At 54.1% G+C, this 22,580-nt stretch overlaps 1 protein-coding gene across 1 annotated transcript in view; it reads left to right on the plus strand.

Annotated features, from left to right (window-relative positions):
* The window catches only part of DOC2B (double C2 domain beta), a 33,669-nt gene extending 12,423 nt beyond the window's left edge, over window positions 1–21,246 (plus strand). Inside the window, exons 3-9 of the mRNA XM_074160473.1 lie at window positions 5,690–5,764; window positions 8,941–9,050; window positions 17,371–17,497; window positions 17,674–17,831; window positions 20,037–20,118; window positions 20,340–20,436; window positions 21,110–21,246. Of these exons, the coding sequence (XP_074016574.1) occupies window positions 5,690–5,764; window positions 8,941–9,050; window positions 17,371–17,497; window positions 17,674–17,831; window positions 20,037–20,118; window positions 20,340–20,436; window positions 21,110–21,246 (786 nt within the window). The remainder of the gene's footprint in view (window positions 1–5,689; window positions 5,765–8,940; window positions 9,051–17,370; window positions 17,498–17,673; window positions 17,832–20,036; window positions 20,119–20,339; window positions 20,437–21,109) is intronic.
* The last annotated feature ends 1,334 nt before the right edge of the window (window positions 21,247–22,580 follow it).

Here is a 22,580-nt window from a genome sequence, read left to right on the forward strand (position 1 = left end):
TCCTCTCCCCTCCAGCTGCAGCGGGCTTATTTGCAGCCTGCACCCTGGAGCCCTCTGTACTGGGTGCTGAGTACACACATCCCTGCCCCAAGGTTCTCCCCATCTGGAATATGACCTCGGGCATGAAAGCTTGGCTTTGGGGGTGAGTGTGGAAGCATCTGCCCCAGCAGACCTGGAGCTGCTCTTGAGCAGGGGACAAGTGCAGCTCTTGTGGCTCCCTGGGCAGGGATGAGGCAGGGGTGAGGCAGCCAGCGGGTTTTGCTTCCCTCCCTGCCACCCCCCTGCCTGTTGCCCATGAATTCATCGGCAGCCTCTGGGTCAGGCTTCCCTTGGTGCGCTCGGGAGTGATGCCAAGAAGGAAATTTCTAATCGGGTTTGCAGTGGGTGGAAGGCAGGGAGGAAGGAGACCCGCAAGTGGCAAGTGATAGATCTAACAGCAGTGCGAGCAAAGGCAGGGCCGACGAAGGAGAGCCCTGGTACCTGCTGTGCCCACCTGGCTGTACAGGAATAGCGGTTGCTGATCCCATCCCACGGGACTGGGGGCACCACACAGTGCCAGCATCGCCCTTGCTCACGGGGTGGGCAGACCCCCCTTCGCCGCTCTGACATTCAAGCATTCGAGTCTTGTTCATTTCCATTCTGCTCTCATTCTCCCATTTTTCTCTTTTATTTACATTGCCATCTGCTCGCTCTCATTTCATCTCTCGCCTGGGGAAAGCTGCCAAAACTTGACTACAAAAAGGTAAGGGCCAGGACCCCGGCTGCCGTCGGTGGGAGCCGGTGTTTGCTGTGTAGACGATAGAAGTAGTGCTGTAGAGGAGGTGACACAGTGGTCGGGGACCATCAGGGCCACATGCAGGAGCCACAGTGCAGTGCTGGGACATGTGTTGCCCTTGGACCTGGGCTTGGGCTGGCCTGGCTGGTGCCTTAGGGACGATGTCTCAGGCCGTCAAGGAAGATGCCCTCAGGACATGTCCCATCTCCAGTAGCTCCTGGAGCTTCAGTTGCTGCCAGCAGCTGTTAAAACCTGCACTAATTCAACCAAGTGAGAGGTGTTTTTCTTTTTCCCTTCGACACCCCCCCAAAACAACCCTCTCTCTCCCTTCGGACCTTTTTGCTTCTCTCTATTTATTTTAACCTCCAGCAGTTCTATGTTTGCTGATGTCCCTCCCAAGTCCCATTATTGAATCCTGGGGAGTAGGAAGGGGGTTAGTGGGCTCTTGGAGGCACCAGTGACAAGCTAAATCCAATCAGTCGTGCTCTGCCACCAATTTTCTGCTCTGCAGCCATCAGCTGCTGTATTGTGCAGAGGTTAGGATCACCGCTTTGCGAGGGGGATTTGCCCTGGTGCCGGCTGTCTGGGGACATCTGTGGTGTTTCTTGGTGTACACTCACAGTGGGATCTGGGAGATGCTGGGTGTTTCCAGACCCTTAGGACAGTCTATAGCCCAAGTTTGGATGGAGCTGGAATAGGGAATGAAAGGAGGCTTGTTTCGTTGCTGGAGGTACGAGTGTGGAAGCTGGTAGCCACGGGGCTATCCCCAGGCTGTGTGGTTACACCAGGAGCGAGGTACTTGGTGACTCAGTTTCCCTGATAGATTCCCCGCAGACCTGCCCTGCCATCAAGCACTTTGTGCCAAAAAATGGATATTTGGAAGCTGATTTTGGAAGGCAGCAAGTGCCTGGCATCTCTGTGGGCTCTAGCCGGGAAAGTGAGGGTCCTGATTCCTCCTGGAGATGAACGGATTGAGTGTGGGGCTGCTTTTGGTCCATATCTGGATAGTGAAGCCCTGCCTCCACAGGGCAAGGGAAGACCATGACACAATCAAGGAGCATCCACCGCCAGCCTTATCCTCTTAGGACAGTCTTATGCTTTGGCATTGCCTTCAGTGGATGCAATTGGGGTACGGTCTTGGCCAATGGGGCAGCCGCCACACCTCTCCCCACACTGCCTGTGTTGCCACCAGGTTGTCACCCTCATTAAGCTGGCGTGAGCCCCAGGCAACTGCTGGGGTGTGAGGGCTCGCTGGTGCTGCGCCGTGGGGGCTGAAGCAGATGCTGTCCTGGGGTACTGCAGCACCAGGGAGGTAAGGACCAAGAAACCCCATTGCTCCCCGACTGTAGCAGGGCTGCATTGGTGTGGGCAATGGGCAGGGGCTGCTCCCTGGCAGAAGGCTCAGGGCCCGGTGCAGGCAGGAGTGGGCAGGCTGCCAGTGGCTGCCTCACGTTAATTGCTTTCAGTCTTGGCAGCGGCCCTGCCCGTGCCCTGCCTTTCACGCTTCAGGCGCGGCTGAATTCAGGCACGTTGCGGCTCGTCTCGGATCGATGGGAGAATAAATCAGGGCGGTGTGGGAGCCCGTTTCTGGACTGCGGGAGCATGGCAGGCTGGCAGGAGGGCTTTCCCCTTGCTGCCTGCTGCCATGCACGAGCACCACACGCTCTCCCGGTATATTGGTCTGTACTGTCATGTGTGTGAAACATCTGAGCTGCTCCCAAGCTGTGCTGGCCATCACCCTCTCCTATAAAATGTGATAGAAAAGGATACGATTAATGTGCAGGCACCAGGGTCTGTGTGCTGCCGTGCCATGTCCTGGGTGAGGGTCTCATTTTCTGCTCAGTCCTACAAAGCCCAAGCTGCTGCACGGAGTGAGATAATCTGCTATAGGGGGATCTATAGAGGTGGGTGGCAGCGCAGACGCTGTGGGGCTGTGCTGTCCTGTTTGTCTCCTGCTTTTGGGAGGGAGATGCCCGGGGCGAGCCTCAAGTGGCAATGCAGGCAGTGGTGCAGGCAGCTCCCTGGCCCCAGGCAGGCTATGCAGGCCAGATGCTGGGCTGCTCTCCCTGCGCCGCTGGCTGCAGCCACAGCTAGAAAACACCCAGGAGTTTCCACCCTGATGAGCATTTGGATGCTCCCCCCCCTTCCAACCAAAGCCGAGTGCTGGAGGTCTGCACTCAGCATTACTTATGGATTTACTCATAAAACATTTATCACTGCAGGGAAAATCCCATCTTGAAGCTGTGTGTCTCCTCTGGGCTGTCAGGGTGGGAGCACAGTTTGCCCCGTTTTGGAATGGGATGCCTTGGCCTGGGAAGAGGTGTCCAGGCTGGTTTTTGGGAAGCAGGGAGCCTGCTCACTGGGCAGGCAGCTCATCGTGGAGTGAATGATGCAACAAATCCGTCTCCTGTGATTTCTGTATGCCTCTAGCGTGGCGTTAATCGGCAGCCCGATTAGCCCAACTCGTAATTAAATCCTATTGATTAGCTAAATGTCACTGGCACGGAGAGCAGCTGGCAGCGGCTGGGATGCAGCAGGGCTGTTGGCCTCCATAGGATTGCAGCAGGGATGTTGGTGTTGGGTAGAGGAAGGGAAAAGATGAAACTTGGTCTTGACTCCGTTGCCTGTGCCGTGATGCACCATAAATTGGTCCCAGCAGAAGGACCAGTTGGAGCTGGGACTGCACTGGCTGAAGCCAATGGGAGACTCTGTCCCCCTGTAGAACCCCTGTGGTCCTCCTCTGCCTCTCGGCTCCCTCGGAGCATCTTTAGGCTGGAGATCCCTCCATGCAGGGGAAGCAACAGTGCTGATTACCCTGTGGGTCCCTGGGAGGAGCGGGCTCCCATGGGAGCACCTTTGTGGGGCAAAGTCATCAAGGCTGCCTCTGATGTTAAATTCAGCTCTATGCTAAACTCATATCGAGTGACATGGGAGGGAGGTAGACGTGACATTAGGAGCCATTTTCCAGGCTCCTGTCACTCCATCTTCCATAGCACATCTATTAAAAAAGCCTTTAATAGCCTCCTCAGAAGGTAATTTAATTGAACTGAATTGATGGGTGAATTACAGAGCTGCCTGTCTTTCTCCATCCATTTTCATGGGAATTTGCTTGCTTGCTTCTGATCTCATTTGCTGCGCAGCATCGTGCAGGTGGAGCACCTCCACCACGGAGGCTGTGGGGAGCCTTTGCTTTGCTGAGCTGAGAACAGTTTGTGTTTCCAACCGGATCCCTCCAGAGCCTGGGGACCAGCCCAGCCCCTTGCTGCCCTTTCTCCCCACGGAGCCACAGCCAACTCCACCATCTTCCTCCCATCCTCCATATCTGCTGCCTTCCTCTTTCGCTGGGCGAGGGACATCACCCGAGAGGCACTGCAGTTAAAGCAGAGCAGTTTAGCCTGCATTTGCTGCTGATATTTTTATCCTTTTGGCTCTGCTTTAGAAGCAAAATCCTCTTTGCTGGGCACCATTTGGTCTCGCTTGCCTCAGGGCCACACGCTCGTCTCAAAAGCAGAGCCCTCACCAAGGTCAGAAGCAGCTCAGCCCCTCGACCGTGTGGTGCGAAAAAGGGAAGGGTGGGATGGGGGCGTCCCGAGGGGCTGCCTTGGTGCTGGGTGCATTATTTAATACATGTAAAGTATAGAAGCGATTTACCCCAGCATTTCCCCCACTGATTTGCCCAAACCCAGGCCTCAATCACTACATTTTCATTGCACCCAGCCTTTCCACCAGCAGCCCATATGAATGGTTTCCTACCAGCTGCACACACTCATTAATCCTGGGCACCGAATACTCTGCTCATCACACAAAGGGCATGATGAGTCTTTAGCATCACCCAGCCTGGTTTCCGTGCCCAGGTTGGAGCCAGGGTGGATGGTTACCTCTGCAGAGAAACCCTCCTCTGATCCAGGCGGAGGAGTGCTTTCAGACAGCCTAGAAATAACTCCTGCAGGGATCCCGCAGCCAGGCTGGAAATCATCCAAGGACTTTTATGGTGTAGCCATTATCATTTCCACTTAGGACTGGTAAAAATTAGGCTCTGTTTTTCATGCTCCTGTGTTGCTTCCCTACCCCGTGGAGTTTGTTTCCACGCAGTCTGTGCCGTTATGGCTTTGGGCTGGGTTTGTGCATCACCCTTGGATAATTTTCAGCTCACTGGTTGTTTAGAAGAAGAGCAGGTTTGTCTCCTCCCTCTGCCCAAAGCAGGATCAACTCCACAGCATCGTTATAACAAACATGATCCATGTCGTCCCTTAAGAGCTGTGAGAGTCTTGTAGAAAATCTATCAGGAATGGCCACAGCGAGTCTTTCCTTGTGTTTGTGCTCTGGTACCCACTGATTTCCCTGCAAACGCCACGGCAGTCTGCTGGCAACAGCCTCCCGCTGGCCTGAAAGCTGTTCTTCCTTCAGCTGTGCCTTAATAACGAAGAGTAGGTAGGTGCTATCACACCCTCTGGGAGCGCTTAAAAGTAACACCACAACAGCAGAGGTGTATGTTTGCTCATAAGCAATTATTAAATGACAAAACCCTGTAATTTTAAACCTTGAAAATCACTGTGCTGATTTGCTTAACCCCCAAATTAATTGTGATCAGGGTGTCAGAGTCAGCTGCTGGAAGAGCAGAGAGGTGCTTTGTGGCCAATGCCAAGTGCGGATGAGAAGCCTTCCCACAGCTCCTCCTCGGCACAAACCGCAGACGACATTTGAACGCTGCGTGTGCTCGGCTTTTGCTGCACAGCCCAGATCCTGCTCCAGCCATAGTCTTCTCCTTCCCCAGTCCTGAGAAAACTGTGCAATTACTCCATGGACCAACAACATCCCAGAGAAACGGGCATCGGTAGATGGGCTCAGCAAAGCCACTCTGCCTGCCCAGCATCTTGGTGTTCTAACTCCTGCTTTTTGCTGTTTCCTCTCCAGGGCCTGAAGCCGATGGACCATAATGGCTTGGCTGATCCATACGTCAAATTGCACTTGCTTCCCGGAGCCAGTAAGGTGAGATGCCTTTTCGTTTCTCCTTCCCTTCGTGGGGCTGCGCCTTTCCCTTTGAAACCAAACTTGGGAGGTTCCCCGGGGAGCAGCTGTTCACCAGAGGCTGCTGGTTGCTGCAGCCAGACCTCAGAGTCTCCTACCCAGCTCTCACTCAGGTGAGCAGGACAGAGTGGCAGCAGGAGGTAAGAACTGGGGCTAAAAACATCCTTGCAGGGGTAGAAAGTGCCTCTTTGATAAACCATTGCTTGGGAGCTGGGTACCAGCCCTGACTCCTCACCCTTGGGAGCAGAGGGTGCGAACGCTGCGCTCCAGAAGCCCCGGGAAAGCACCGAGGGAAACGATCTGGAGCTATAAACAAACCAGCTCTTTTTTTTTTTTTTTCGCCCCTTTTTCTTTTGCATTTAAAACCCCTCAGTTCCTAATAAAGCAGAGTATAAATCGTAAGGGAAATATTTCCATCTACTTAGGTTCAGCGCTTGCTGGAGAGAAGAGTAATTAAAGATATTGATGTGTAGTGAGGGCTTAGTGTAACTGATGGGGATGTTGAATTTAAATGCTAAATGTATGTGTTATGAATATTAATTGCACTCTTATTTTACACTAAAGGGAAGACCTTTTTGGGGGAGGTATATTTACTTGTTACGGTTCAGTTGAATTAATTCATAATGTTCAGGGCGGTAGAGGGAGTTTTTAACCACATTTCAAGTTCTGCTGGAAATAGGAGAGCCAGGAGCGCTTTCATCAGCGATATTATCTGTCATTTCCATGTTTTGCAAATGCATTGATTAGCATTTCTGCTGGAGGTGATGGAGACCAGAGAGGCGGGAGGGAGGCTCTGAGCTGAGGGTAGCGCAGGAGCTGCAGACTGTACAAGGCAGGAGCAGCCGCAGGGGGACCCTCTCCTTGTCCCTGCGTCCCTCTGCCTTTGTGGTTGCTCTGTCTCTGTGCCTTGTTTTCAAACAGCACTGCCCAAATCTGCTCTGGGAGAGGTGAGCAGAAGTGGGGGGATCACAGACATGTCCTGGGCTGGGTGTTTCTGCACAATTGTTCCAGCAGCAGGATGATCTCCAAGTCCCTCGGGTGTTTCTGTCCCAGTCTTGGCTCTTGGGCACCTGCATCAGAGCCCAGGCCAGAGCTGTGGGAAGGAGGGTGGGATTCATTCGCCTCATGCAGAGGTCTCCATGTGAGCTGGTTACTCACTGCTAACTCATCCCAGATGGGAGAAAAAGGCCCTCCCAGAGCTCAGGTCCTCTGATTTAATTTGTGTCCCTTGCCCAGGGCAGCGTTAGCTGCTGGGTGATGCCCGTCACATTACTCCCTTGACTGAACCCGCTTTCCTTCCTGAAATCAGGATCAGGCCCCAGCAGGTCTGAGCAGACAGTGGGTGCCAGCAGGGCACTTTCCCTCCTGTCCTTGTCACCCCTCAGCAGGCTTTACACTCCCTCTCTGATACGTGTCTTGCTGCTCGGGCTGGAGCCTGTCATGGTGGCTACAATATCACCAAGGAAGGAGATAAAGTAGGTGTGGGATGAAACCTAGTATGACAAAGTGCCTTGTTTAAAGCAACTTTACAAAATCAGGAAAGATTTAAGGCAAACGAGGTATTAAATCAACGGCGACAGCCGGCCATAAAGGACCACACCTGTCTGCGGTCTCCTTCGGTTTGCATAGCTCTTCTGTCGCCCCTGGCCATGCCTCCGGGCACGCAGGAATCAACTCAGTGAGGCTGGTGCCCGGGACCTGCAGCACAGCCCGACCAGTGCCTTCTCCCTCTGCGCTGCAAACGAGCTCTTGCCTGAGTGACAGGGAAAGCGATTGCTGTTGCAGGGCTTTAGATACTACTAATTGAGTCCCTGCCCCTGCATCCCAGTCGGCTCCTAGAGCATCACGCCTTGCTCTGGGAGTATCCTACTGCCAACCTGGCGCTCGGCGTTTAGCAGCTCCTCAGCCAGCCTCTGCAGCACTGCACGGGGCCCGGGTTTATTTCAGAGGCAGAAATGTCTTTGGGAAGCTAAATGAAAAACACAGCATGAAATACAGAGGCTTTCTCTACCTCTGAGAGATCACACCCAGAGCAAGCAGCTTCACACAAAGCGTTTGGGAGTGAGATGCTGCGCTGTGGTCCCTCGATGCCTCCGCTGCACCAGCAGCTTCTCTGACCAGTGGCTGAGTCTAGTCAATCTTGAAAAGGTTGTGTGTTTAGGGTGGTTTTGGTGGGGAAAGGACATGCCCACAAGGCGACCCTCTCTTAGCTGCAAGCATAAGCTCTTTTCTTCACCCCGTGCTTCACATTCCACTCGCTTCTGGCTCAGGGCTGGTGAACCAAAGATGGGGAAGGTAGCAGCTTCCCATAAAGATGCACGAGACAACTTTGAAGTATTGATTTCCTGAGAGTTCCTCACCCCCAGTGGTGGGTGAGGCAGGGATTGAACTTTCTGACTTTACACCTAATTAGAGGGAAAATTGCTGCTCTGCCAGGCTGTCCCAGGCTTGGGGGTGTTGATGGAGAAACCCCACCTGAAGCCTGCAGCCCTTTGCATCTGCTGTCCCTCTGTCCCCAGCAGAAGCAGGTAGGAAGTCGCCTGACCTAGGGGAGTGGGTGTGTGCAGGATGCCCTATCCATGCCGGGGACAGCCCTGCTGTCCCCATCCTCCCGCTCTGCAGAACTGTGGCTCTGGAAGGAGTTGCCAGCGCTAACAAACTGCATATCAAGGAAGTTATTTTGAGTGAGGCAGGAACAGGAGCTGTGCTGGGAGCGGGAATGCAAATAAACAGCCAGAACAGCAAATTGGTATCTTTTAATGAACCTGAAAAGACATTTTTTCGCTCGCTCGCTCTCCTGCTGCATAAATGAAATCCCCGTCCTCTCGCTGCGCTCTGCCAAGGTTCCTATTTTGCCGGCTGTTTCCAGGATGCGGGATGCAGGGTTGAATTGCTTTGCAAATGAGCCAGTGAGTCGCCGTGTCTCTGCCCCTCTGCTTATCGCTGCGGTCGGGCTGGATTTGGGCCACCCCATCGAGGACCAGCCAGGTTATGGCGCTGGGGCAAAAGGGCAACAGCATCCATTGCCCCTTCATCTCCAAACTGTGCTTCCTTTTCTCTCCGGTCCCTGACCACTGTTGCCCAAATGATTGCCTGGAGCCAGGTCCTGCTGACCACCACCTCCTTTGCTTTTCCAGGCGAATAAGCTGAGAACCAAAACACTGCGCAACACGCTGAACCCCACCTGGAACGAGACGCTCACTTACTACGGCATCACTGATGAGGACATGATCCGCAAGACCCTACGGTAGGACCCCAGGAGAGGAACAGGGTGCTGAGCCCGTCACTGGGGTAGGGGATGTGTGTTCCTTCCCGTCCCTTTCTATCCCTTCAGGGCCATCACAGGCATCCCTCCCCATCCCGGTGACAATTTCCAGGGGGACTCACAGAGACCCCCACGGCCCAGCCCCACAGGACTGTCTTGGTGGCTGCTTGCGGCAGAGTTATTACCCACCAAAACCTATAATGTGTGTGCATGCCCTGCACATATCCATCACCCCCACAGTGACCGACGCTTGATTTACAGGAAGCCTGGGCTGGAATAGCCAGTGAGGAGCGTGGTCCTGCTTTGTCATTAACTTCATAACTCACTCACTGGGCTCCTGCCTGCAGAGGTGCTGTTATTTGGGTTTAACCTCCTTATGGCCAGCTCTCATGGTCATATGTTAAGGCTTTGTGGTCATGTCTTGCTGAGAAAATCTCCCCAGGAAAGCTCTGGGCCCCTTTTGAGGCTGAGCTTTTTGGAAAAAAGCTGGAGGCATCTGTGAAATTATTGTTAAATTAAATGAAGAGTATCTGTATGTATTTATTCTATTCTCTCGGTTTGGTTCAGTCTCTGCACATTCAGCATCCCCTGGCAGCATCTTCCAGGGGCTGGGAGATGTTCGTGTGGGGCTGGAGGTGGGCAGGGGCAGCCCGGTGGGGCCATGCGGGTTTGGAAGTGCTGCTTTGTGGAGTCAGACCCCTGTGAATGCAAAGGTCTTGGCTGCTGTCCCACCTGGGTGAGGGCAGGGGCTGACCTGGAGCCCACGGATGGGTCCTGCCTGGGAGGGTCCATCACCTCTCTGATCTGGGATTGATGTGCAGGAGGATTTGCTGTAAGGTCTGCTGTCAAACAGAGGATTTTGCATCCTACTCCGAGGACTCGGGGCTTTGTGAGCTCCGTGGCTGGAATCTAACCTTCCTTATTTGCAGGTACCCAGGGAGTTTATTATTTTCCCCATGACAAGAACGCAAAGCTGCCTTATAAAAGGTCCTGCTCAGAGGTGAATTTGGGCAGAGCCCACCTGTTGTTTGCAATGTGCATAGAGATGAGAAATTTAGCGCTGCAGATTATTATTTCACATGGAAAATATTAGTCATGCTGAAAGTGCTGCAGGCTTGTCGGGCTGGAAAGCCTCTGGTTTATTATTATTATTGGTCGGTATTTTTTTTCCTTTTTTCACTCCAGGCTTTGAAGTTTTCAGCCTCTTCAAGTGTGGAAATCGGTTTGTAGAGAGATGTTCAGCTGGGTTGTTTGCTGAAATGTGCCAGAGAGCAGAAGGGCTTGACCTTTTCAGGGCCCTAGTAGATGCTTCTCCCCGGGGAAAGGCTGCGCTCTCCCACTCTGCGAGGCAGCAAGGATGCTCGATGGCAGGGGGGACACGCAGAAATGTGTGCGTGGGCTGGGCTGGATTTGCCCTTCTCCCTGCAGAAATCCCTCATTAGCATGTTCCCTCTCCTGCCTGCCAGCCCAGGCACTGCGGGTGCTTCACAGGGAGCCAAGTGTGGCCACAAGCTCCTGCAGGGCTTAGCACATGGGGGTCCTCATGGCCCCTCCAAAGCTAAACAGCCTGCACCAACCCTCTACCCAGGGTGGTGCATGGGGACCCCTCGCTTTGTCGGGGGATGCGGCTGAACAGAGACAGCGTTTCTGTCTTGGGAGCTCCACGGGGAGCTCAGGAGATTGCTGGCAAGATCGGTTAATGGCCAATTACCCAACATTTCTTCAAAGGGCTCCTTTCCAGGGAGGCGAGGGAAGCCTCAGGCTCACCTGCGGTGCGGTTGTCTTGCACCGAATTCCCAGCCAGGCGCTCTGCAGGGTGTGAAACTCATGCAAAGCCTCCTCTGCTCATGCAGGGACAGCATCCCCAGGGCTTGGCATCTCCTCATGGCATCAGAGCCATGCATCTCACACCTTTGTACCCATCGGAGCTGCCTCTTTGCGGGGAGGTTCCCAGGCTGGGGCACAACAGGTTCTCCAGTGCTCTGCAGGAGCCACCACACTTTGCAGCTGAGGTTTCCTTGCCAGCAGCCAGCCCTGGTGAATTAGGTGATAATTAAGGATCAAAATCCTCTCTGCAGGGAGAGGAATATCCAAGCACAATTCTGACTTGTCGGCGATTGCAGGTAACCGATGTGGTTTGCTGGAGCCTGTCCCCAAGGAGGTGGTGAGCCCCATGGTGACATTGCCATGAAGGCAGCTGGTGGCCAGGAGCGCTGTGGAGGCCACGTGAATCCCCAGCTCACCTCCAAGTATAGTGCTGGGGGCTGGCACTGCATCCAGATGGAGCGGGCTCCATCCTGCAGGATTTAGCACAGCCCGGTCCCTGCTGGCAGCACGGCAGTGTCAGAGCCCCCAGCCCCACTGCCACTAATGAAGCTCAAGGTCTGGGCACCTCAGCAGCACCCATCCCGGTGTGCTGATGGGCAGAACCAGCCTTCTCCTGCATGGGGCACTTTTTCCTGTGCTGAGTTTCAGCCACCGGCACAAATGGCCATCGTGGCAGCAGGGCCCAGCCTGTCCTCAGGCACTGGGCATGTGCTCAGCTGCTCTGCCCAACGGGTTTGGCAGAATTTCAGGTGGGAACTCAAACTCTTGCCTATGGCCCAGGGAATTCCTCTGCTAAAACAAAGCTTCTGAGCACTGTGGCTCTGTTTCTTATCTTGCACAGGGGAGCCAGAGCCTAAAATTCAAGTGGTCTTCATTTTCCTTAAGGTCAATTCCCCAGCCCCCTTTTTGCTTTTCTCCATCTTCACAATTGAAGATACTGGCAAAGGAGATTTTATTTTTCCTGAGGCAGGTTTAGATGAGATGGTCTTGAAAACCAGCCACAAGGTAGAAAAATCTCTTTAATTCCTTGCTTGGATTTTCTTCTTTTCAAACACTGGCTGTTTAATCGAATAGAAGGGTGTAAGATTGGGAAATGTTGCACCTCCTCATTTAGATACCCATTGAATTGTGTCCTCGCTGCCTGGCTAGGGAGGGATCTTTGGTTTATATGAGGAGGACGAACGGGCTGGGGTCCCTGGTGGCTGGGGGTCATCAAGGATTTTTTTGTTTTGGTGTGGGTTGAGCCTCTCCATAACACCAGTGGCAATGGCCCTTCACCCTCCCAGTGCCACTTCCCACATCTTCTGTGCCATGTATTGTCCTGCCTTTGGTGCTTCTCTTCCCTCGCCCATCATCTCTGCAAAATACCTCCTTCTTCACCAGGAAAAGCCAACTTCAAAGCTGTAGTGACGTTGGCTTTCCTTGCGCTAATCAGGCGAGGCTCCTGCAAGGCAGCTGTTGGTGGTTGAAAGAGCATGAGTGATGCTCCCCTCAGTCTGGGAGGTGATCATTCCCTGGGTGTCTCCTTGGTGCCGAGATCCACGGAGGGGCAGGGAACACGATTGCAAAGTCTCTTTAATGTAAAAATAACGGCGGAGATCAAAGCTGCTGCCAGCCTTCGCCTCCCTGCTGCCTGGAGAGCGTGTGATGCATCGGAAAAGCTGGAAAAGCACCCAAAGATTTTCCCTGCCCACCTGGGCTCTTGGTGGGACGTGTCCAGCATGGTGGTGTTGGCATGGAGCACTCTACCGGTGCCTGCAGCCCTCCCAGGAGGGATGAGTGGCCAGAGCAGGGGCATCCTCTGCCTCCTGGAGAGTGGAGTAACAGCAGACCCCCTCTTGCCTGAGCCCCCCAGCCCCACACCATACCCCTCATCCCTGTGCAGCCTCCTCCGAGCTGGTTGAGTGACTTTGCTGTGATGGACCCAGGCCCTGGGAGCCGTTGGTGTTTTCACCTCCCCAAGCAGGGCCCACCCACAAGGGAGAAGGAGAGGTGAAGGCAGCGCAGCTAATTGCGCTGGCAAGCAGGATTTTGTTAATGAATCAACCCCCTCAAAAAACACCAGATACTTCAGATTTCATGAAACGCGGCAGGTGGGAGGATCTTGAAAGGTCTCATCCATTCATCAAATTAAATATCCTTGAGTCTAGCCCAAGGCTTAATAGCAATGAAACCACCCACCATCCTGAGAGAAGGCAAATTCAGAGCTGCTCAAAAGCTACTGGACTCGGATGGCTGGGCTTGGGGGCAGGTTCCCTGCCAGCACCAGGGGTAAATCTCACCCAGCAGTCCCCGCTCCCGGTCCCCATCTGCAGGAACCGCTGCTCCCCGCCTGCACGCTGAGCACGGCCGTGCCGCAGCACCTTGGCCGCCGTCTCCAGTGGTGGGAAGCCGGAGGACATGACAGGGGGAGGCAGAGAAACGCTGCAGGGGAAATTGGAATAGGCAGAATACAATCGCCTACATTTAAATAATACATGTAATATGCAATAAATAGATTGTATTCACAATAAATATCAGAGCCAGCCAGATATTGGATACAATTATTCATATCCAGATATATTGGCGAAGTGATGCATTATTCATATGATACTCAGCTAGCCCACGAATGCCAGGAATTCTTTGTTTAATCATGTGTTTGACAAACATCATGACTCATTAAATATATTATTCAGAAAATAGTATTTGATCAGGTCTAATAGGCGTACTGCAGACACTTAGAGATTTGGGGTCCCAAATTGCTTTACTCCAGAAGCGCTGAATGAGGTTTGCTCCGGCGCTGCAGGCACACTGATAATTTCATTTAACTTTTACAGTGTTTTCTGTGCTCAGCCTTTGAGGCATTTGGTGATGGAGCCCAACAATGAATCCTCCTTTTGGTTTTAGAAGGGCTGGACAATCCCAGGACGCCGCCTTTTTCTGTTTTCTCTCCTTGCCACGCGTTGCCGGTCCTTAAGCCAAGCAGGCATCACCTGCATGTCTGCTCCTCCATCGAGAGCCTCCCAAGTTGCTATAGGGACCATAAGGGATCTTAGCTACAGGAGATGCGTCTTCAGGCTCTGCTGCCTATTACGTGTGTGTGCGTTGTGGAAAAGGGTCCTTGTTGACCCCTGTTCTCTTCTTTCCACGATGGGGAAGAGGCCAGAGGAACAAGTGTGCGAGCAGAAGCCGTGAGTCAGCGGAGCGGGGTTGCTTGAGCTGTGTGGTGAGTCAGGACTGTAACCCAGGAGCCCGGGCTGAGTAGGAGGGAGAATAAGTTTAATGAGCAGTGATTGTTCACTTGCTGCTTCATTTTCTTCCAAGGTGGTTTTCACAGCTCTTAACTTAAAGATCAGGACCCCTCAGTGGAAGTTGTCAAATCAAAAGCTGAGCTCAAGGGATTTGGTTTAATAAAGAGACACGAGGGAGAGGTGATGCTCGAGTAAAGGGCTTGGGGTGGCAGGTGAATGTGACTGCCAGGGGCCCTCTTGCTGTTTGTCATGGAGCTGATTTTCTAACCCAAGGCATAAAAATTCCATCACAACGATTTCTCGTAATAAAATTCAAGCTGGTGTAATTGCATTACGCCTGTTTCCAAGGGGAGGGCTGGGACCGGAGCTGCCTGCTCATCTGACTCACGCTCGCTGCCTTCACTTATGGGGCCAGCGCGCTGCCAGCCTGCCCGAGTTAAAAATACCGTCCTGGTGAAGATGAACCACAACCAGCCAGAGGCACTGGGGCTCGGGGGCTGAGTCCGAGGGACTGGGAGGGCTGACATGGAACTGCGTCTGAACCACCTCTGGTCATCACATACAGATGGGCACAAAATGTGGGGACCCACCTGAGAAGTGGCCAGAGATGCCAGAGGGAAAAATGGGACTGGGAGAGACCTGACAGTGTCTTTGGCTCCATCATGCTGCTTGCGGATGTGCCAAAAACTGCCTCCCAGGGCACCAGGCTCTGTATAAGCATTTTCATTAGCCAGGGATCTCGGTGGGGACAAGGAGAACGGCCGTGGCCCCAGCGCTGTGCCAGGCTGGGTTGTCTCCATCATGCAGCACCTGTGGGTCTGCCCGAGATGCTGTCATTCCTCTGGGACAAGGGGGCCCTGCAGCACTGTGGCAGGCTGAGGCTTGTGGACCCGGTGGCAGTGCCACGCTGGGGCATCCCAGGCAGCCTTGTCACCACCACTGAAGTTTTCCAGCCATTTCCTTCCCAGGCTTCTGCCCACCCCGGGTGGTTCTGGGGCTTCACAGCAAGTGGGATGTTGCATTCCTTATCTTGTTGTGCTTCTGGAGCACATCTAGACGTTGTCGGGGGAAGATCTTGTTACTCGTGTTCTTCAGAGGTAAAACTGTCAGAGAACCCCGCCTCCCCCGAGTGTGCAGGAGGCAACACCGCTCTGCAATTGCCGGGTGTAAAAATAGACCCCTGGCTGTCAGCTCCTCGTGAGGGCCCCGCTTCTCTCCTCTCCAGCCCGGCTTTCCTCACTGTGCGCTCACTTTCCCTCCCCAGAGCCTTGGCCAGATGGGTGTGGGGTTGTGCACGCCTGGCAAGCACCGCTTCGTGTCTGGAGCTGCTGCTGCTGCTCCTTTTTCAGTTTTGTTCTTTAAAAGAGGCGAGAGGAGGAAAGGAAATAGGAAATACTGTGCCTGCATTTGAGATTCTCTTTGAGGATTTTACTGTTGTGGTGGGGTGGTTTTTTCCATGGGTATCTATAGTAACGCCGCATACAGCTACGGTTTTCTGGAGAGCAGCATTCCCCGTCTTCCCGCTTGTATTATTTTTTTCCAAACTTCCTTCCTCTGCCGCTCCTCAGCCCTGACAGTCCCTACGCTGTGCGACTGAGCCGTCTCCGTGGCTTCCTCACCGCCTTGTTATTCACTTGTGAGCTTTAGTGTCGTCAGACCATCCGCAGAGAAACTGTCCATGGATAAACCATCCAAACACTGTGCAGGCCAGGAGTGTGGTGTGCAGTTAGTTACTCTGATGCAGGATCACGGGGCACTATTTATCTTTAATTACTTTTAACCCCTCCTGAATGGGTCCTGTTTGTTGAAACCCGGCAAGGTGGAGCTCAGTCCCTGGAGGCAGAGGTGCCGTCCGTGAAAAATGGGCACTAACAGGAATGGGTGAAAGAGAAAAAAACAGGCAGCAAAAGGACAAGAAGACACTGTAGGAAAACTTTTTAAAAGGGGAGAAAGGAGAGAATGGAAGGGAAAGGAAACTCCTTTCCTTCATGGATGGAGAGCCCAGACAGTCCCTGTGTGGCACCTCTCTGGGATTTCAGAAGCTGTGAGCGGAGGCTCCCTGCAAGCACTAACTTTGCTCTTCTGTCGTCTCTCCTGACGCCCGGAGCGGGCTGGGAAGCAGCAGAGAAATGACTCATTAGCTGCCAGCTCAGGGAAAGGCATTTATAGCTTTCGCACGGAAAACAGCCTTCGCTCAGCATCGCCGTCACTGCCCTCGGATGCAGGCTGCCATCACGGGGTGCATCCCAGGACCCGGCCCTGCGCAGGATCCCCACGGGGCTGGGAGAGCTTCGCTTGGCCGAGGTGTGATGCCTTTCACAAGCTGGGTCTGCAAATCCCTCCCAGTCTTGTCTGCGTGGTGGGAGAGGAGGTGGAAGACCTGTGTCCCAGACCAGGCAGCCATGTTCCCAGCACAGGGGGACGCCCTGAGAGCTGCCACACTTGGAAAAGCACCCGAGCTCCTTGGATGGGTAACCCTGTGGGGAGGCACGCTTCTCCCGGCCACACAGTCCGAGAGCAGGTTTAGGAAGAGCCTCCTCATCTAGGCAGGATGCAGCTGGGAGCTGGGCTGGTGATGGCTCAGAATAGCTTTGCTTTAGTCACCAACGACTTTGATGTTTTAATAAAAGAGCCACTGGAATGCGTGAGGCCGCGGGTTGCTTTTCGGATGGTGCCTGGGCTGGGGTGTGCATTAGACACAGTGACCGCGGCACCGCAGGGTTGTGATGTTCAGGGTTCATGAGCATCTCCCTGGAGGGAGACCAGTCCCCGGCGGGGTGACAGCCATCCCGAGGGGTGCAGGAGCCCAGACCAGGGTGGTGTCTGAGCAGGAAGGATGGCCATGGTGGTTGTGGGGCCCAGCCAGGGCATGCAGGTAGCTCCATGGGGGCAGCTGTGTGATGGAGCTGGGAGACATGGTGTAGTGCAGCTTCTGCATCCCTCCGCTTCCCCAGACCTGGCCTGCCCTCCATCCCAGCGGCCTCCAATCTCAGCTGTAGAGGTAAAGCAGACCAAGATATTGAGTGTCACATTTAAGCATTATGAGCTGCCCTGGCCAGGCTGTAGCTGCGGATCGATGGCCTCCGGCTGCCTGCGAAGGAGGTGTCCCGTCACTGGCCGGGAGAACAGTGGCCTCAGTGTCATCCCCTTGCTGGGGGGACCTGCAGTGTGACGGGGCAGCCCCTTCCCTCATACCATTGCCTCCCCTCTCCCTGATGGCCCCACTCACCCTGTGCTCATTGCAGGATCTCGGTCTGCGACGAGGACAAGTTCCGCCACAATGAGTTCATTGGGGAGACGCGGATCCCGCTGAAGAAACTGAAGCCCAACCAGACCAAAAACTTCAACATCTGCCTGGAGAAGCAGCTGCCGGTGAGTGGGGGGTTCAGAGCAGCCTTGCCCACCCTGGGCCTGCAGATACAGCAGCTTCTCCCTGTGGCACGTGGGGTACTTTGACCCCTCAGATGTGACCAGGGATGAGGAGGTGGGTGTCCAGCTGTGGCTGTGTCCCGGAGCAGCCCCCGAACTGGGTGCATTTCCTCCCCCAGATAGATAAAACAGAGGACAAGTCGCTGGAGGAGCGTGGCCGGATCCTCATCTCCCTCAAGTACAGCTCGCAGAAGCAGGGGCTGCTGGTGGGCATCATCCGCTGTGCCCACCTGGCTGCCATGGATGCCAACGGCTACTCCGACCCCTACGTCAAAACGTGAGTGCTGCTCCGCGGCCGGGTGAGACACTGCTGCTGCCAGCCCTCGATGAAGCTGTGCTGTCCCCTCTTGCCTCTCCCTGCAGTGGGAATTAATTGACCTCATTAGGCGATGCAAATGAGGGCGTCACGGCAGCAGCTTGCATTCGCCTGGAGTGTGTTATTCCCCGGCAATTATTTTACAGCCCTTCAAAGTAACGTGGGTGCAGGATCTGTCCCGTGGCGTGTGGCTGTGCCCACCCCACACCGGGACAGCTCATCATCCCCATTGGTTCAGCAGCGACGGGGTGGTCGAGGTGCCCCTCTGCCGGGCTCAGTGCTGCCCTTGCCTGGGGAAGAGGGTCTGTGGCAGGGATGCAACCCTGGGGACAGAATTGGTGGCCCAAAGCAGGCAGACACAGTCGGGTTTTGCTGATGGCACAGCCCCAGTCCAGCGGGTGGGGGGGCAAGTGGGAACGAGTTCCCAAGCAGGACGATGCCTGTGCTTGATGGTCCTGGGCCCTGCTCAGCCCCTGTGGGCACCTTTGCTTTCTCTCCAGGTGATACCCCAAGCCTTTTCACTCTTGAAGCTCATCCCATCTCTGCCGGGATGGGGATGGCTGCTGGGACAGGTCTGGCCCTCCTGGACTGCTGCAGATGTCCCCTTCACCCAGGGATGGGCAATTAATCGCCCCCTTTCTGTGTCCCTAAGAGAGAGGAGACTCCCAGCCTGGCAGCCGGGCCACCACCCCAGGCTTTGGAATAGCTCTAATTACAACATGAGTGTAATTAGGTGAGACAGCACTTTAATCTCAGCCTGTGGCTCGGGTGGCTCCAGGGCCTGCTTAACAGAGCTGAGGGCACATTTACAGGTCCCGCTGACACTTTCCAATGTAAATGACTGGGAGTACCCTCCTTTTGAAAAATACCAGCAGAATTTAAAAAAAAAAAAAAAAACCAACAAAGAAAAGCCATTAAAATGACTATAATGGGCTGCTCGACTTGGCCTCACCCAAGTGATTCAGGGAACTCGGTTTCATCCAGGGGCTATTAAGGGATGCTGAGGAAGGCAGTGGTTTGCTGACGCAGAGCCGGGCTGGTGCGGGGCCCTGTGTTGCCGCTGGTTTTTGGGTGAATGGCATTTTTCAAACTCGCTCGCTGCAAAGCAGGGGACATGGTGAGGAAGGGCTGGGAAGGGCCGGCAGCCCCCCCTGCACCCATCCCACCTCCCTGTCCCCAATGTGCTGACCCAAACTTTGGCACTTTCAGGGATGGTATTTGTTAAGGCAGAGCTGCCAGGATAAACAGCGCCTGGGAGGCCAGTGATGGAGTTTATCAGCAGCATGGTTTCACCTTCCTATTTAATTGTTCTGCAGGAGAGGAGTGGTGTTTGCATAAAAATCCTCTCTTTTTTAAATGCTCATCGAAGGCTCAGTCCCTGGAGTAACATGATTCCCGTTGCTGTACACAGTGATTTTGTAGGTGCCCCTTGTGCTATCTGCAGTAGATGGTATCTGCAGGGTTCAAATGAGAGCAGATAGGCAAGTGATGCTTCTCGGTACAAGCCCTAATTTTTTAATTATGAGCAAGATCTGGAAATTGTAACGAGGAAGCAGAACTGACGTTTAAAGGAGCAGCACCAACACAAAATGGTGACGGATTGACTTTGGCCTGGCCCAGCTTTCAGGTGCCCTCTCTGCTTGATGACACATCAACCTCATTTGCTTTCCGGCCCTGCTGCCGCACTGGAAAATATCTGGAGGAAACAGTGGTGCACGAAGCTGCGGCCGTTGCACTTGTTCCTGCTCCTCCTTACACACTTGCGTGTGGGTTCTATCTCCTGGAGAGGCTCTGGATGAGCAGACCCCTCGCAGGGTCCCAGCTCTGGACGGGTTCTGGGCTGAGAGCGTTTGATTTCGGGAGCTGGGAGCATGTGTGCAGTGCCAGTGTCCCCTAGGGACTGGAGATGGGATAGTCGTGCTCCCTGATGGCAGCCAGCGACTCCTCTTGTGCAAAGGTGGGGAAATCCTGCTTCCTTCCAGCCACCTCCAGCATTTTGGCAGGGGAGGGGACGAGGGGACTCAGCCGCCCATCTCACCCTGCCTCTGCTTAGGAGCTGGTCCTGCAGCTGCCCCCACCTGTGCCCGAGCTGCCGGGGGGGACCCGGACAGCCCTACCTGCCTTCCTCGCTCTGTGTGTGACCGTGCTGCGTTGGTTTCATTGCAGTTACTTGAAACCAGATGAGGACAAGAAATCAAAGCATAAGACGGCGGTGAAGAAGAAGACACTGAACCCTGAGTTCAATGAGGTGGGTTGTGGTTCTCTCCTGGGGGTTTTTTTGAGTCCTCGGACTTAAAAGGGAAAAAAAACCCCAAACATCCTCATTAGGTGAGGGATTGATGTTGAGTTCCCCGTGGGTGGAAAAAACAACAGCTCGAGGAGGAGGATGGACAGCCCCAGCCGCCTCCTGAGGATCCTGCACCGAACCCGGCACAGATTCATCCTGACTCTGTTTCTGCTCCCCAACAGGAGTTTTGCTACGAGATAAAGCACGGAGACCTGGCAAAAAAGACCTTGGAAGTCACAGTGTGGGACTATGATATCGGGAAATCAAATGATTTCATAGGTGAGTGGGGAACTCCAGAACGTCTCCTCAGCCTCTTTTTTTTTTTTATCTTCACCTTCTGTGCCTCTTCTTTTTTCATCTGCCGCTCTTCTGCACTTCTGCATCCCCCCAGTCTGTTCTCCATCCCCACGTTCCTTCTTGCTGGGTTTCTGTACTGCTTTTATCACCCTTCTGCCCCAACCCTCCTCTCCCGCAGCCAGCCCCAATGCTCCTCGCTTCAAATGTGCCCCACACAAGGAGCACCCAAGCAGGGAGAAGATGTGTCTCCCTCTCTCCTTCTTCTTTCAGATCTTTTCTTCTGAATAAAAAACAGGTTTAACAAGGAGGTTTCATTTATTGCTGTTGGATGTCTAGGCTTGTTGTGATTTTGTTACTGGTCACTGTGATTTATTGTTAGCAAGTGCCCAGTATCTCTCACAGTCGCTGCAACTGCAATGAGCATCCAGCCCGTGGCACAAGAACAAGCTGCCAAGGGCAGGTCCTGGACCACAGCCCTGAGGGGCCGGGGAAGCCGGGCTGTGATTGCCCGTGTGTCACACCAGGTTGTGGCATCGGGTGCCGTGGGAGCGGCTGCATGACCTCACTCTGTCCGCTGTCCCCTGCCATCCCCTCAGCATCCCTCGCAGGGCTGATGCTCACCCCCTCCTCTCCCTCTCTCTGTCTCTCTCTCAAGGTGGAGTGGTGTTAGGAATCAATGCCAAAGGCGAGCGGCTGAAGCACTGGTTCGACTGCCTGAAAAACAAGGACAAGAAAATCGAGCGCTGGCACACGCTAACGAACGAGCTGCCGGGGGCTGTCCTCAGCGACTGAGCCCCACGGGAGCTGCTCCCCGGAGGGGGCACAGCTCTGTTGGCCACTGCCTTTGGACTCCTCTCGTTTACGGCTTTGGATACGGGGGATTGTGGTACCGGGGCAGCCGGGAGAGTGGGACAACCCGCACCATGGCCCGGCTGCAGGGAAGCCCTTCCCAGGGACGAGAGCAGCGGCGGTTCGCTCTGCTCGGCAGGTCCCGTCCCCTAAAGGCTTTTCCAGAATGCCTCTTTGCACCCTGACACACTCACACACACACACTCACAAGCATGCACGTGCATGCACACGGACACCACACGCCTGCATGCACTGCGGTTCTGACTCCTCTCCTAACTCTTTGCTATACTGAATTACCTTCTCGCTGCCTTGCAATTCAGTGGCAAAAATGAATGCATCAGTCTCCGTTTGTGTATCTAATATGAGCAAAAGGCGTTCACTGAAACCTGGGACTATTTCCTCAAGGCCATTGTGCCATATTTCTGGTGGTTTGTCAGTCTCTGTGGTTTGGGCCTAAACAGTCTTTTATGCATTTAAAGCTCCTCCGTTGGAATGATTGTGTCCCCTCTGATAACCTAGGAAGACTGTTTGCTTTTCTTCCAGAGATGTTGTGCTCGTCCTCTCCGATATCCCCGTGTGAAGTTAGCCGGCGAGCTGACGGCGCTGTGCAGACCACGGCTTCCCTCTCGCAGTCCCCGGGATCCAGCTTCCCTCTCGCGGTCCCCGGGATCGGGCGGCTTCACGTTTGTAGAATGGAGGGGGTGGGGGGCAAAATCAAAAAGCTCAGCGAAGCCACCGGACGTTCCTGCTTCCCAGGACCAGCAGCGAAGCCTCACGCTGCCCTCTCCTAATGAAACCATGCCTTCCCGCCCGGAGCCACCCAGCCAGGCTATTTTTCCAGCAAAGCTGGCTTTCAGGCTAATTTTTTTTTTTAATCACTTTTCCCTTATTCCTCCTTTTTCCAATTCCGTGCCGTGACCTAAAACCCAACCAAGGTGCTTTACGCTGCCGGCAGAAGATGCTCAGCTCCGACACAGCCATCAGGTTGGTCCATTTTCTGCCTCGAACAGCATCCAAACCAAATTTCTGTGTACGGCACAGTAATAATATGATAATATTCTAATAATTAGCCCGGATTTCGTCCTCCGTGACCCACGCTGGTCGGTCCCTGTGCTCTCATCCCACCGGGCGCCGGCTCTTGTGCAAACACGACTCCGTCGTGTTTGCACAAGAGCCGGCGCCCGGTGGGATGAGCTCAAACTTTCTGCGAAAAATGCTGCCAGAAATTTTTGAAGCCTTTAAACCATGATTTCTTAGGGAAGAGCTGCCGTTTCCCC

This window comes from Numenius arquata, chromosome 18 (genome assembly GCF_964106895.1).
Source record: "Numenius arquata chromosome 18, bNumArq3.hap1.1, whole genome shotgun sequence".
Taxonomy (NCBI): Eukaryota; Metazoa; Chordata; class Aves; order Charadriiformes; family Scolopacidae; genus Numenius; species Numenius arquata.